The sequence below is a fragment of the Oryctolagus cuniculus genome, chromosome X (assembly GCF_051225735.1).
Source record: "Oryctolagus cuniculus isolate XC-2025 breed Fujian yellow rabbit chromosome X, ASM5122573v1, whole genome shotgun sequence".
NCBI lineage: Eukaryota > Metazoa > Chordata > Mammalia > Lagomorpha > Leporidae > Oryctolagus > Oryctolagus cuniculus.
In genome coordinates, this window is record NC_142888.1 from 65,554,679 (window position 1) to 65,570,326 (window position 15,648).

General features: G+C 35.3%; 1 protein-coding gene across 1 annotated transcript in view; it reads right to left on the bottom strand.

Moving 5' to 3' along the window:
* LOC100349442 (uncharacterized) overlaps positions 1-15,648 on the bottom strand; it is a 453,812-nt gene that overhangs the window by 46,817 nt on the left and 391,347 nt on the right. The window contains exons 18-19 of the mRNA XM_089323942.1: positions 3,914-3,962; positions 670-893 (exon numbers count right to left, since the gene is read on the bottom strand). Of these exons, the coding sequence (XP_089180068.1) occupies positions 670-893; positions 3,914-3,962 (273 nt within the window). The remainder of the gene's footprint in view (positions 1-669; positions 894-3,913; positions 3,963-15,648) is intronic.

Consider the following 15,648-nt stretch of genomic DNA (forward strand, 5'->3'; position numbering starts at 1 on the left):
ATGGAGTAGTGGGAATACAAGAGAGGTTGGAGAACACCAATTGAAAGCAAATATAAAGAACATCATCAATTATTCTGGCTGTAAAGGACAAAAAGAGCTAAGGGAAAAGCTGGAGATTTCTTCTAAGTTCCAGATTTGCTTTTTCCACTGGGATAAATTTAACAGTGTCTTGCACTGAGCATGTACAAAATGAAATTCCTAGCCTTGTTTCTTCTGCCCCACAAAACACTGAACTTTTTCTCTAGTCAAACCTTTATTTAAATGAAAATACATCAGCACATGTAAAAGTATATGAGATGGAGGTGGCTGAGAAGGAGAGGAGCAACATATAAGAAAGAGAGGGAGGAAAATACTTGACAAGTATTATTACTTGGCTGAAGAAAATGAAGGAAATGAGTCTCAGAGAATTTAAGTAACTTGCCCAAGTTCTTGAGGATAGTAAGTAAAAGAGCCTGGGTTACAAATCAAGTATTTTTGGTTTCAAAACCATTAATTACAATGCCTTCTCTATAAATCACTTTTTAGTAAGAAGTAACAACAATGGCTTAGTTCCTAACATTATATATTACAAAAATCCCTCTATGACAGTAATGTACTTCCTTAACACAAGTATTAAAGACTATTCTGTCTCAGTGATGACAAACTTTCTTTCCTTCCTGGTGCACTTACATTCAGGTGTGAGAACCAGTAGAGAGTTGAATGTTTCAAAATAAACCAGTATCTTTTCCAATTAAAAAAGGAGATTCCTCTAGACTCTCTTTTTTTCCAAAGCCATCCCTCGCATATCCCATGGCCCAATTCAGTACAGGCCATTGCACAAAATCGAGTTCTAGACCAAACATATTGGTCTTCCTCAGAGAAAAATGAGATCAAGACCTTTCTAAACACAGACACTGCAAAAACAAACATAGGAATAAAATGTTAATTCAGATACAACAGTGTAGAGTTTAAATGATCATAACATTTTCACAAGCTTACATTAATCCAACAATCCGTAAATACTGAACATAGCTTTTCTTCTCACTACAAATGGCAATATCATCATTTTTTAATTGTAGCCATTCACATTTCCTATTTTGTTAACTGTCTTCTAGTCGTTTATTTTGTTTCCTATAGTTCTTTTATGCTTTGTTTTACCGATGAGTATATTAAGGATATTAACCTTTTGTCTGTCATATATATTTCAAATATTTTCCCCAATATGTCTTGCTTTTGACTTTTCTTTGTAGTATTTTACATATACATATTTTGGCTATTTACATATACATATTTGGCTAATATATATAGGATTTAAAAATATGTAATGTGGTGATATAGTTATATTTCTTCTTTGACAGTAGCTTCAAACTATCTTTTGAATAACCCATATTTACCTTATTGATTTGAAATCTTATCTTCCCTATATACTGAGTTATTTTATATATTTAGCCCTGTTTTCGATTTTCTAATTAGTTTCATTAAAATTTTCACATATTTTTATTTTTGCAATATAACAATATATAATTACACATTTAGAATACATTTTGGGATTTATGGGAGTATATTCACTTCTAATTAACCATAAAATCTTTATTCTTGGATCTCTACCACATTTTTTTCCTAGAAAGTGTTAGCATTAATTTTCAAACAAATCCCTTTAAAATTTTAATTGAAATATTATTACACTTAAAGTTAACTTGAGATTCATTGTATTAATAGTATTCAGTGAGCTAAGCCAGGAACATGGCCATGCGACTCAGCATTTATCTATGACTCCCCTTTATAAACTTTTGTATTTTTCCCCATGTATGTCTTCAGGTTTCACATCTGTTGTTATTTTATAAACAGTTCTATCTCTTGGTTATCATTTGATTGTTGCTGCATAATGGGTGCCATAAGTGGTTTTAATTCCAACAACTTAGGGACTCTTGTTCTATTGTTAGGCAAGTAGCCTAAAACCATGGAGATCTACCTAAAACTTAGATACATCATAGTTTTAAAAACACAGCCATTACTGGACACAAAGCAACTCTTATTTATGCTAAAGTGAACAAGATTAAGAATATGATTTAGAACAGAACTTGAATCTTCTTTTATCCCTTCAAAGCATCTCAATATAATAAATATGAAAATTTTGCCTCATAGTATTTATATGTACTACATTCCCCTTCAATGTGTGTGTTGCTTTTTTTTTTAAAAGCCAAAGGCAAATTTATTTAGGCATTTTCTTTTAAAAACCAAATTGCTGTTATTACATTGATTATAAAATTGATTACATCTATATACTAATGTAAGTTTATGGTTGTACTTTTAAAAACTCGTCACTGCAGAGTTCAGCTTCTAAAAATTATACCAATTATCAAATTACTATTGTTTTATTCTAGACTATCACAGTGTTCTAATAGGAATAAATTCTCCAGCAAGTTTCAATTGTTACTTTCATTTGAAAAGTTTATGCCCACAAAGCCAAACAAGCTATACATTTTTCCCGTGGTCAAATACCTTGTAACAATGCATTACTAAAGAGAACATTTTACCACAGAATTCTGCAATTCTGAGTGCAGTGGGCCACTCTTTCATTGTGTGAGTTCATATCAATGCAAATAATGTGGGAAGAACAGAGCCTCTAAGACTGAAGTAAGATTGCAAAATTGCTGCCCACAAATTATGGCCATGGCCTTTTTCTTATACAGAAGGGAAATTTTTTCCTAGAGAAATCTTTCTCCAACACATTAGAACTATAGAATTTTTTTTTTTAACCTGGAATGGAATTTAAAGATAATCTAGTTTAATCCTTTCCTTTGTTGATAGAGAAATAAAACCAGCAGTAGTCAAGTGATTTGCAATGTCATTGTTAATAGATGACAGAATTTGACCACAAATCCAGATCTCCAATTACACCAACTGCCTGTGTTTGCCCAATAGTCTTCAGTGAGATTGCTTAGGATCCCTTTACTTTAAGAGTTTGTACTAGCTTCATATTAAAGGTAGATGTTCTAATAATTTACTAAAATTTCACTTTTGAAATGCAGGTCTTTTTCACTGAAGTTTGGTTGGGTAAAATTATCATGACAGCAAAAATCCACCCAAATATAGGGAATAATCATGAGCTTCTTTTAAGAATGACCGCATCACACACGTGAAAAAAAATCCAATGTCTAATAAAGAGATCCATCTTAAATGGAATGGAGAAAACAGAGTTCTCCACTTGTGAATAATCTGCGTTTTCCAGATGAAAACATAAAGGATTATGAAAAAATATGTTGGTAACTAATATGAAGTTTTATTATATATTTCATTCTTCCACTACTTGATGATTGTTAAAATTTAATTCGCCATCACATCATTTTACTCACTTTAATTGATCTAATTTTCCCCCACATTTTAATTTAATTATATTAAATTAAAGACACAATCTAATTATATAAAATTTCTAATGTAATTAGCTGGTACAAATGAACTAGTAGTCCGATAAGGCCAAACCATCTATCTGTTGCCATCACTATAGATGTTTAAGCCCCGTCAGAAAACATAACAGATCTGGAGAAATGAATAGTTGCAGCTAGTAGTAATTGCTAATACAATTTGAAAGTATTTACCATTAATTCCAATGAAACTACTGGGGGTAGTTTGAAGAATGACTGACAAAAGGAAAATATACACACTCAATTAAAGTTTGAGTCATGTCCAATTCTTAGACTTTAGGTGTATGCACTTCTTTGGATTAACAATTGCTATCAGGAAATTTTCATGTGGCATGCACACATATACATAACTATCTGCTCACATGATCATTCTTTTACAAAAATCTGTAACATTCCTGAGATAGAGTCAAGTGTCAGTGTAATGCTTTAGCTCCCCAATATAAGCAACAGTTGAAAGAAATACATTTACAGGAAACAGAAGGGAACAAAGCCAATGAATAGAAACTTACAATCGAGCCAGTTTTGGGCTTTTGACTTCATGAAAAAACTTAAAAAAGCCTATAAAGAAAAGGACATGCAAATTAACTAATTAATCCATCAGATTGAGTGTTTATAATAATTATGGTGCTATCTCAGACTTTGCAGTAATGCTTTAACTTCACTTAAAATTATGGAAGTAATATATAAACATAAAGCAATAAAACACATGAGTTGTTTTCATTTAAATCGGGAATTTCTATGAAAGGTATTGAATAACTTTTCTACATCTATAGAGTTACTAATATGTGGATTTTCTCCTTAACTTTAATGTGATGAACTCACTTCTAATGTGATGAATTGACTTCTACTAAATGCTCCCTGAGTTTATGGAGTAAACTCTATTTTGGCATGTTATGTTATTAATTTGTAACCATCTTGGTGGATGCTTCTTTCTTTTGTTTTTGGTAGCAACGTTATACTGTTTCAAAAAAGCTTACACAGTATTAGAATAACCTACCAAAATGTAAGAATATATAGCTAATCAAAAACTTTTGTGCTAGTCTCCTTTGCAGGAGGTAATTCTGAAAACTTTTAAATTTCTTCTATAGTAACTGGTCTATTACTATTTTCTGCTTTTTCTTGAGTCATTTTTGGTCTTTATATTTTTCATAAAATCTTTCCATTTCATCATATTTATAATTTTAATGATAACAAGAATAACAATACCATCAATAAAACCTAGAATTATACTGTCACATATCCATAACTGAAACCCTTGCTCTATGCAAGTTAATGGTGTTAATGGTTTCTACTTTAGTTCTTTTGGCTTTCTTCATACTCTAGCATATTTTGCCTCTGGCCTTGACTCATCAACTCCATACAAGATCTGTTGATTTTTAATCTTGCTACGAAAGAGAAAGAATACAGCACATTTTCATTACCTTTCCTCCCTTCATTTCTCCCCCTGCAGCTTTTGTTAGCTATGTTACTATTTTTAATTTCCTCTAAATGTTGCTCTTCTTCTAAATGCTTTCCACTATGAAGTTTTCTAAAATTTTTATATATTCAGTACATGAGCAAATTTTATCTGTATTTGTGAAGTTAGATTTGCCTGCAGTTAAAAAAAAAGTAGGGTAATTCACTATACTGCTCCTAATATTACAAAAGCATTTGTTGGTTAAGTGTAAAAATTCAGAACTGCGAGTAAGGTTTTACCATTTTTAAAGAACTTTAGGAAAATGCAATTTTCTTAAAGAAATAGAAGCAGTTTCATGCCTTATGATATCTGCTTCCCATTTTTCCAGATATTTCTGCATGTTTATGTAAGTAATGTCGTGTTTTTCTTTTTGGAAGGAGACACAATTTAATTATATAAAATTTTAATTAGCCAGGTATTAGATAATTTTTTGTATAAAGTTTCTAAAATAAATATAGGCATTTTCATGTTCATTGTCTCATCTGATCATCCAAAAAACTGAGGTAAGTAACAGATTATTCCCATGTTACAGATGAGAGAATACTTTCGGAACAATGCAGTGATTCATCCAAGATCACAATTAGGTGCAGAATAGGAAGACCTGTTTGCCTCAGATCAATATTTCTTGACCTCTATCTGAGTGACTTTTTTTTGCCCAGTGACTTTACATGTTAGCACGTTATAGGACATCACATTCATAATGCACCTTGTATGATGAGTAGCACAGAGCAGGTACTCAATAAATGATGGCAATTAATGTTATTATTATCCAAAGTTATAGCAATCAGTAATACAAGATAGATAAATCAAAACATAAATATATCAAGATGGAAAGTTCGAAGATATTTCAAATTATTACTGAGTTTTTAAACAACATACATACATATTATTTCATTATACCATTATTTTAATATTTGTAGAGCTCTCAGACTAAGGTGCAGCTCCTCATCTCTCCGTGAGTGCCTTAAAGTACCTTAAAGGAAAATTTTTGTGTCATGGTACTCATCACATTCTGTTTAAATTTATGTAGCCATTTATAGGATATTAGTTTTAAATGCATGAAATAAAATACATATAATTCAAAAGGAAATCAGTTATCTTGAAATATGGTTCTCAAATTACTGAAAATAACTGATAATTGAATGACAAAATCTAGCCACAAGTCTAATAATTATTGTAAGTTTGAAAAAGTTGTGAATATAAATTATATTTTGAGATATTTAAAACTACTGTAATGTGATATAAAATTTTAATAACTGGTTTATTGCTTACTTCATTCACAACTAAAAGGAATGCTAAATTTCAGATAGAATTTAATCAATATATGATGCATTTTTTTGTTTAGCTCTTCAAGTTCATCAAATCCCTTGAATTCTATCCATGATAGAATGTCTTTGGACCTGAGTTTGAGAGCTCTTGTCTAAAAGATAAAAGCCTGTTACTCATCAATAATCACCCATTAGCACAAGAAACAAATAAAATATTTCTGTTTCATCAGTACTAAATATAAAATGTCAATTATATTGTTGTTAGCTGTTTTTACTTTTGATTTTTGGAAGGAGGCATACCTGTCCAAACAGAATGAAAGAAAAAGACCAAGATAGAAGAGTTGACCAATTGCATTTGTAAAGCATGGGTAGTCTGCTGTGAAGAAGGAACAATCAAAGACCAAGAAATAATTCTTGAAAATAAGAATTGCAATTTCTGAATAATTGAAGGAAATCTCTCAGAGTTCAAGAAAATATTGGGCTATATTTTACTAGTGGTCTGGATCTAAAATGACATAGACACACTATGCTTCCTTTCTTTGCGGTTCACTTTTCCATCAGATGCTTAAAGAAGTCCTAGACCTTTTGGACAGGTTTACGACTTCCCTATATATCCTCTGGTTCCACTGCAGTAAGTATTTGACAGGTAGGAAGTAGAAAGCATCTTTTAAGTTTCCTACCCTAAGTCAAGCACTCCAGCACAGTTATCAAGTGAGAATTGAGATATGTAGCTGGACATATATTAAGAACTTGCCCATTATTAATCAAGTAGTATTCTTTCCCACTTGAGGCTTTATTTCCCTGTATGTAGAGCTTCTTTTATCAATGATTCTCAGCGTTGGGCAGTTTGGGCCCCTAAAAGGACATTTAGCAATGCCTGCAGATACATTTGATTGTCATAACTTGGGGATATACTACTGACATCTAGGTAGAATCCAAGGATGCTGCTCAGACATCCTACAATGCATAGGACAGCCTCCCAGAGCAAACAATTATCTGGCAATGTCAGTAGTGCCCAGGTAGGGATTCCTGCTTTGTTCAAGGGTGATAAAGGGAACAACAGAGTGGAAAAATTGCCATACCATACTCAAATTCCTAATAACAGTCATTTTTCATTTTGTAATTAGTTTAAAATAGAGACATCTATTTCTGCTTCCTATCCTTTGAGAAGTTCAATAATCTATTTTTAATATACACAAATCTATTTTAATGTTGTAGACAGCACGTGATGAACAAACATGGAAATTTCTTTCTCCAGATTGTATCTAAGAGATAAGAAAGCAATTGCTTGATTGAATTTTTCATTACTTGAGTTGTCTGTTTTGACATTGTATAGAGACAGAAATAAACTGAGAATATGACAAAACATCTCAGGGGGGAAACTGAAATACTGATCTTTACTCCACTTTTATGATGGAGGAATTCCTTCTGAAATATTGGAGAAAATATGGAAACATTTTATTTGGGAAATTAATCCATTTATTTTATCAAAACATTTAATTTATTTTAGAACAATTTCACTGGAAGACAGCCAGAGAGGTTTAATTTTCAATTAAAAATTAAAATGGGAACCACTGACATTCTATGAAATATGCCTTTTAAAAGTTTTAATCAAAACACGTTTTAGTTACATTAGGAGTTAGATTTACCATTTCTCTTTATTTTTCAAAATTATAATGTAATTAGCTAGATATATCAATGCAGTGACAAGCTAAAGAATTATATTTTAAAAACTTAGATAGTGGGGGCTGGCGCTGTGGCATAGTAGTTAAAGCCGCTGCCTGGGGTGCCAGTATCCCATATGGGCACTGGTTCGAATCCCAGATGCTCCACTTCCTACTCTGCTATGGCCTGGGAAAGCAGTAGAAGATGGCTCAAGTCCGCGGGCCCCTGCACTTGCGTGGGAGACCTGGAAGAAGCTCCTGGCTCCTGGCTTTGGATTGGCCCAGCTGCAGCCATTGCGGCCATTTGAGGAGTGAACCAGCGAATGGAAGACCTCTCTCTCTCTCTCTCTGCCTCTGCCTTTCTGTAACTCTGCCTTTCAAATAAATAAATAAATAAATCTTTTTAAAAAACTGAGATAGTAAAAAAATTGTACGGCCGGCGCCGCAGCTCAATAGGCTAATCCTCCACCTCGTGGCGCCGGCACACTGGGTTCTAGTCCCGGTTGGGAAGCCAGATTCTGTCCCAGTTGCCCCTCTTCCAGTCCAGCTCTCTGCTGTGGCCCGGGAGTGCAGTGGAGGATGGCCCAAGTCCTTGGGCCCTGCACCTGCATGAGAGACCAGGAAAAGCACCTGGCTCCTGGCTTCAGATCAGCGCGGTGCGCCGGCCGCAGTGCGCTGGCCACAGCGGCCATTGGAGGGTGAACCAACGGTAAAAAGGAAGACCTTTCTCTCTCTCTCTCTCTCTCTCTCTCTCACTGTCCACTCTGCCTGTCAAAAAAAAAAATAAAAAAATAAAAAAAGTACTAAAATTTTCATTTCAGATGTTTATCCTTCATTAGATATAAACATTTCTAACACAATTTCAATTAGGATAAAAAAGGAAATGACAAGGAAAATTGTAGATTCTGTGACTAAACATCATTTATACAATAAAGGCACAAGTTTTAAAGATGTCAGAAATACTCTGAATGTACCTAATGTGATAATAAGAGCAACTGTTTAGGAAAAACGTTTCATCAGTAATTAAAATCCTGGTCTTGGTACCAGTACTGTTTCTAACTTGTTCTGTGAGCTAATAACCTTGGTCTGCCATACTCATGTTGCTTCTCTGTTAGGAGTGACTTCTATTTATCACAGTATACACAGCCTAGAATAATATTTGGGGAAGTAGTTATTTGTTGAAGCAATGTTTAACAACAGTTCCTAAAACAGGACAGAAAACAGTAGCTTTCTTTACCTCGGAGTTAGTTCTAGGTAAAAGTGGGGGGTAATTTTCCTTTTCTTTGCCTCCCTTCCAGTTCCAGCCACTTGTCTATCTGTAGTGCTGATGGTCCTACTTTATTCCCTTTCTTGTTCAAAGCGCACCCTTGCTGTTCTCCCAAAGCTTTTTTTTTTTTTTTTTTTTTTTTTTTTTTTTTTTTTTTTTTTTGTCTCACAGAACAGTAGTTTCCCCTGACAGTTTTTCAAAGCTAACATGACAGAATTAAGTCTGACCGGCAAGCCATCTGTTTCTGAAACTTTAATCTCGACTTGGAGGTAGATCTGGAGACATTTTGAAAACTTCAATTGTCAAATTTCAGTCACCCTCACAGTGCAATAGCAACATTTTAAGAACAGGGCATGATCAATTTTTATTTTTAAATAATTTGTTTCCTTTCTTCTTTTTTTTAAAGATTTATTTATTTATTTGATAGGCAGAGTTATAGACAGAGAAAGGAAGAGAGAGAGGTCTTCCAATTGCTGGTTCACTCCCCATATGGCCGGAACCACAGAAGCTGGCCTTATCTGAAGCCAGGAGCAAGGAGCATCCTCTGGGTCTCTCACAGGGGTGCAGGGGCCCAAGAACTTGGGCCATCCTCTACTGCTTTTCCAGGCCATAGCACAGAGCTGGATTGGAAGTGGAGCAGCCAGAACTCGAACTGGTGCCCCTATGGGACGCTGGCACTGCAGGCAGTGGCTTTTACCCACTATACCACAGTGCTGGCCCCTGTAATTCTACTACATAAACAGATGCCTGTTTTAAGAACGATTTTTGGTTTTCACTTTATAGATCTGACATGATGATAAGAATGAGATTATGTTGATTTGAAAGTAGTTTGAAAGCATTTAAATGCTATGTCCACAAAAACTGTTATCATGATCCTGTTCCTTAGATTTCATTCTTAGATTTCTGTAATCTAGCCCTTCTCAAGCCAATCCTGGCTTCCTCACATCCCAGTGAAAAAGTGGTAGTCTTATCAGGTCAGTTTTTTTTGTTGTCACTGCATTCATCAACTCTATTATAAAATTCTTGTTTGTACAACTCTGCCTTCTGAGATCCCTAATTACAATATAGTGCCTTCCAGCCACTTCTCCCATTCTATCATCTAAAGTGGTGGGGTTTTTTTGTTTGTTTTTGTTTCTTAGTCTCAGAGATATAGCCAATTGCCTCAGTTATACCCTGAGGTATCCACTTTCCATAGAGGCTGGATTTCTAAGATTAGCACTCCTGAAGGAGGGTTTTTTGGGGGGGAGGGGAGTTATGCCAGTAAGTGAATGATTGCACCTAGGCCACAGCTATTAAATAAGGAGCCTAAACAGAGTTTGAATATACACGGCTTACAGATACATAAAATAATATGCTTTTAAAGTGGTTTATGTACAATTTTAACTCCTGTATTCCATTAATGGTTCTTCCATTGAGAGTGTAGAGAACACATTTTTCCCTCAGTGCTTAACACCCATTGTTTCTTGCATTAAATTTATTCCTTGAGAGAATATTAATATAGTAACAAAAAGGAGGTCCTTTAAAAATTTCCATCCTGGGGCTGGTGTTGTGGCGCATCCCATATTCAAGTGCTGGTTCGATTTTCAGCTGCTCCACTTCCAAGCCAGCTCCCTCCTAATGCACTTGGGAAAGCAGCGGAAGATGGCCAAAGTGCTTGGGCCCCTGCCACCTATGTGGAGGACCCGGATGGAGTTCTTGGCTCCTGGTATCAGCCCAGCTCTGATCTGGCTATAATGGCCATTCGGGGAGTGAAGCAGCAGCTCTCTCTCTTTCTCCCTCTCTTTAAGTCACTCTAGCTTTAAAATAAATAAATAAATAAATAAAATTTTGAAAAACCCTATCCTTTTGGGTTTTAAAAAGCAAATAGTGTCAATATCTCAGTATGCAAAGACTTCAATTAATGTTAACCCATATTTATTGAAAGTCTATAGCCAGGCTGTGTAATATTTGTAAAAGCCAATAAGACAGAATCCCTACTCCCAGAATACTTATGAAATACCTGGCCAACATCTGTAATGACATGAAATCTGAGATGTTTGGAAATCTGAGACAAATTAGTTCCATCACTTCATCACTGAGGTTTGGAGAGCTAAAATGCCTTGTCCAAGGTCATATACTTTAATAGGAAAAAAACTCTAGAATGTGTGTTCTTGGATTCTTGACCAGTGTTCTTTTCCATGTTACTACCTGATATTAGGCTTAGATACAACAAAGTAGACATTGTATCTTTGACACATGTTCCCTGAGTTTCCCTTATCTAGGAACCTATCTTGGGACTAAGTATCAAGCAGCTGGTCTCTTTCTTGGTCTGCAATGCTTATAGAAGAGTTTAAGGAAGATAGAGGGCAAATTATCTGTAAAACGTTTGCATGTATATGATCCATCAACAATGTTACCTCTTCTCAATCTGTGGGAAAATATCTTAACAAGACGAAGATACCTTCTTAACTCAGTAATTTTAAAACGAGTGTTTTTAAAACTTAAATATGAATTGCATATACTACCACCATGTTGAGAATAGAACACACAAAGTTATTCTCTGCTTGTGTGTCTTTCTTTGCCTTCTGTTCTGTATATCTTACTTAAAGATATGTTTAAGAATCTAATGGGAAGCAGTATGGTCAATGATTTTAGATAGAGCTGGGTGAAGAGTTCTTTAAGGGTATCATCACTTTTATTTGCAGTGTTTATCACTGTATCACCTGAGTTTCAGCACATCTCTTAGTTTTTAATAAGAGTTTCTAGAGAGATATCTTAATGAACTTTGAGTCTGACCAGTTGACAGAATAATTAGCTTCTGGATAAACACTTGAGTAATGCTTTCAGAGAAACTTTCTGATAACTATTCAAATTCATTCTAATTATATGTCTGTTCAAAAAATATGGCATTATCTTGGGGATGCAAGTATCTTTGAATATGAAAGAGAGAACAATTAAACAAGTCTGTGGTTGTCATTTATGAGATGAAATGATCACCTAAGTTTTCAGAAATTCATTTGAGTTGTTTGAAAGGCTGCGTTAGAACTGGCATATTTTGACTACTTACCTAAAAAAGTAGCACTAAAAGTAAAGAATAATTACTGAATTCATTGTATACTAAACATTTTTACCAGTACTTTTGAGTGAAGTAAAACAAAGCTCCTTTTAAGGTTTTAAGTTACATCTTTTATATATTACAAAAAACAATGCGGCTTTTGAATGGGCAGAATGAGGTTCTAAAATGGTTATTTGGATTTGTTTAGATGTATCTCATTCCATCTATGCTGTTGAGAAGTTTGGAGAAAAACCTGGAATCACTCCCTATCTAGTTTACATTGTTCTCCAACTTTAATATTTTATTTTAAACATGTAAAAATTGATCTATATAAGTCCCTGTCTTCCATTTCTGTATTATAGATTACATATCACTAAATCTGTCCTTATTAAACCCCATTTGCTGTTTATATTTAGGAAAATCATTTCTGAGCTTCTGTTTTATAAACGTAGTTCCTAAATATTTGCAAAATTTATGTTAATAACTATTTGTTAGTAGTTGAAGCATTGTTATCTTAGAGATATGATCCTAACCTTTCCCCAATTAATCCATAATAAGTATTACAACCACAGGCAGAGAAATTTAAAGAGAAAGGCCATAATTTCACTAAAATGAAATATGAGCCATAGATGTAAGCATATAGATACCCAGGGGGCCAGCACTGTGACGCAATGGGTTAAAGCCCTGGCCTGCAGTGCTCTTGTTCAAGTCCTAGCTGCTCTATTTCCAATCCAGCTCTATACTAATGCACCTGGGAAAACAGTGGAAAATAGCCCAAGTGCTTGGGCCCCTGCAACCACGTGGGAGACTTGGAAGAAGCCCCTGGCTCTTGGCTTCAGCCTGGCCCAGCCCTGGTTGTTGTGGTCATCTGGGGAGTGAGCCAGCACATGGAAAACCTCTCTGTGTGTCTCTTCCTCTCTCTGTAACTCTGCCTTTCAAATAAATACAAATAAATCGTTAAAAATAAAGAATATCCAGAAAATAGATATATGAAAGATTTTCAAATCATATGTTAAAATTTACACTGCATTCAAAGAATGCTAGCTTCCTCATTTGAATAATTGACCCATTCAGTTGATAAGTGCTTCCCAGATGACTATATATGCCAGACAATTTTCACTTGATCTTAGCCAAAAGGCCAAGAAGTGATGCCAGACAATTTTCTAGGTGCTGGAGACACAGCAACAAAAAGATGAAGTCTCTACTGTTATACCCTCAAGTTTATATTTTAAAAAGGAAAAGAGGGGGCTGGCTCACTTGGTTAATCCTCTGCCTGCAGCGCTGGCATCCCATATGGGCGCCGGGTCCTAGTCCCGGTTGCTCCTCTTCCAGTCCAGCTCTCTGCTGTGGCCTGGGAAGGCAATGGAGGATGGCCCAAGTGCTTGGGCCCTGCACCTGCATGGGAGACCAGGAGGAAGCACCTGGCTCCTGGCTTCAGATCAGCATAGCTCCGGCCATATCAGCCATTTGGGGGGGTGAACCAAAGGAACTTCTGTCTCTCTCTCTCACTGTCTAACTCTATCTGTCAAATAAAATAAATAAATAAATAGTTAACTGTAATGTAAGTTTAAAATACGTTATCTCAAAAACTAATAAAAACGACAAAAAGAAGAAAGGAGGGTGGGAAAAAGAGAAGGAAAGGGAGGGATGGAGGGAGGAAGAAAGTATCATTATGTTCTTAGAATTATATAAAAAAAAGGAAAAGAGACAATAAGTAAATAATAAATATATGACTTGATTTCAGATAATCATTAAGTGCTATTTTTTTTTTTTTTTACCTATTGCTCTCCTTCCTAAGTCATTCTGGTGCCAATAATCTTCAACTGCACTCTTCCAATGAAAAATAATCATTTTATCAAACTATTTGAGATCGCTTCACTCTTTTGTGACTAATAATGGAAAGTATTGCATCAGAAGCACCATGTCCAGGAAATGCCTCAAGCTGCTCTCAGAATTCCTCACTAAAAAAATCAATCGAGGTTGGCACTGTGGCGCAGTGGGTTAGAGCCCTGGCCTGAAGCGCCGGCATCCCATTTGGGTGCCGGTTCTAGTCCCAGCTGCTCCTCTTCTGATCCAGTTCTCTGCTATGGCCTGGAATAGCAGTGGAAGATGGCCCAAGTCCTTGGGCCCCTGCACCCATGTGGGAGACCCAGAGGAAGCTCCTGGCTCCTGGCTTCAGATCGGCACAGCTCCGGCCGTTGCAGCCACTGGGGGAGTGAACCATCAGATGGAAGACCTCTCTCTGTCTCTACCTCTCTCTGTAACTCTGTCTTTCAAGTAAATAAAATAAATCTTTAAAAAAACCAATCCTCAGATATTGATGGCAGATAATGGCTTTGTATTTATCCCTTCCAGAATTATGGAGATTTTCATGTATTTAGTGTCTTAACCTTACTCATACAGATTTGAGGTACTTTTTCTCGTCTCTCCTCCATTCCCATCTCTTCTTTCTTGCTTTATTTGAACAAATATTAAATGCAATCTTAAAAATTAGTTATACAAAGCCAGTTTGGCAGGCATGAAGGATGAATACATAGTTGACTGGTATTTCTGGTTTCTAGCTCTCATTTTTAATTTTTAAAAACAATTATTTATTTAAGAAGTAGAAAGAGACAGAGAGAGAGAGAGAGAGAGAGAGAGAGAGAGAAACACTTTGATTTGTTGATTCGCTCCCTAAATGATCACAAAATCCAGAGCTGAGTTACACTGAAGCTGGGAGCCAGGAACTCAATCCTGGTTTCTCACATGGGAGGCAGGGACCCAAGTTCTTGAGCCATAAACTGCTGCTTCCCAGGGCGAGCATTAGCAGGAAGCTCGAATTGGCAGTGGAGGCAGGATTCAAATCCAGACACTAATATGGGATGCAGCTTTCCTAAGTGCCATCCTAATCAGTGCACCAAACACCTGATGCTTATCTTTTATTCAATGTTTATGAATATCCATTGCAAGCTAGATGATAGCGAAAATAAACAAGTGAAAATGCCTATAATAGTTTTAATACTTTCCTGTTCCAAACTCTTACTTAGAAAACATCAGGAGCCGTTTGGAACTTGTCCTAACAGGTAAAATCAAATACCCTTCAACCCAAAATCATTTGGAAAAATATTTCTAGTATTCTCAGAGATGGTTTACCTATCCAGAATTATTTATAAATTCTTAATTGATATCAGCAGTTACTGAAGAAACAGTGTTAGCCGAGTATACCTCACAGATTCATTTCACAAGAAGAAATTGCTTGTTTGCCCTCAAATATAAGATCAATAAAACACTAGCTTGGAAGAGTCCTTTTGACCCTCTCCTGAAAGTAGAAAAGTGATCACTCATTTGCCGGCTTTTGATTAACTAGTGAAGAGAACACATTGAGTATTGTGTTATATTCTAAAACCAAATACTGTTAGACGAAAAGGCACTTTCAGAAAGAAAGTTATCAGTTATTCTTAGTTATCAGTCTCCCAAAAGAGTAAAAGCAGTGACTGCTTGAAAATAATATAATAAAGATATATTACTTTAATCATTAATAGCATCTATTAGACCCTAATAATCCCTCCTTTGAAG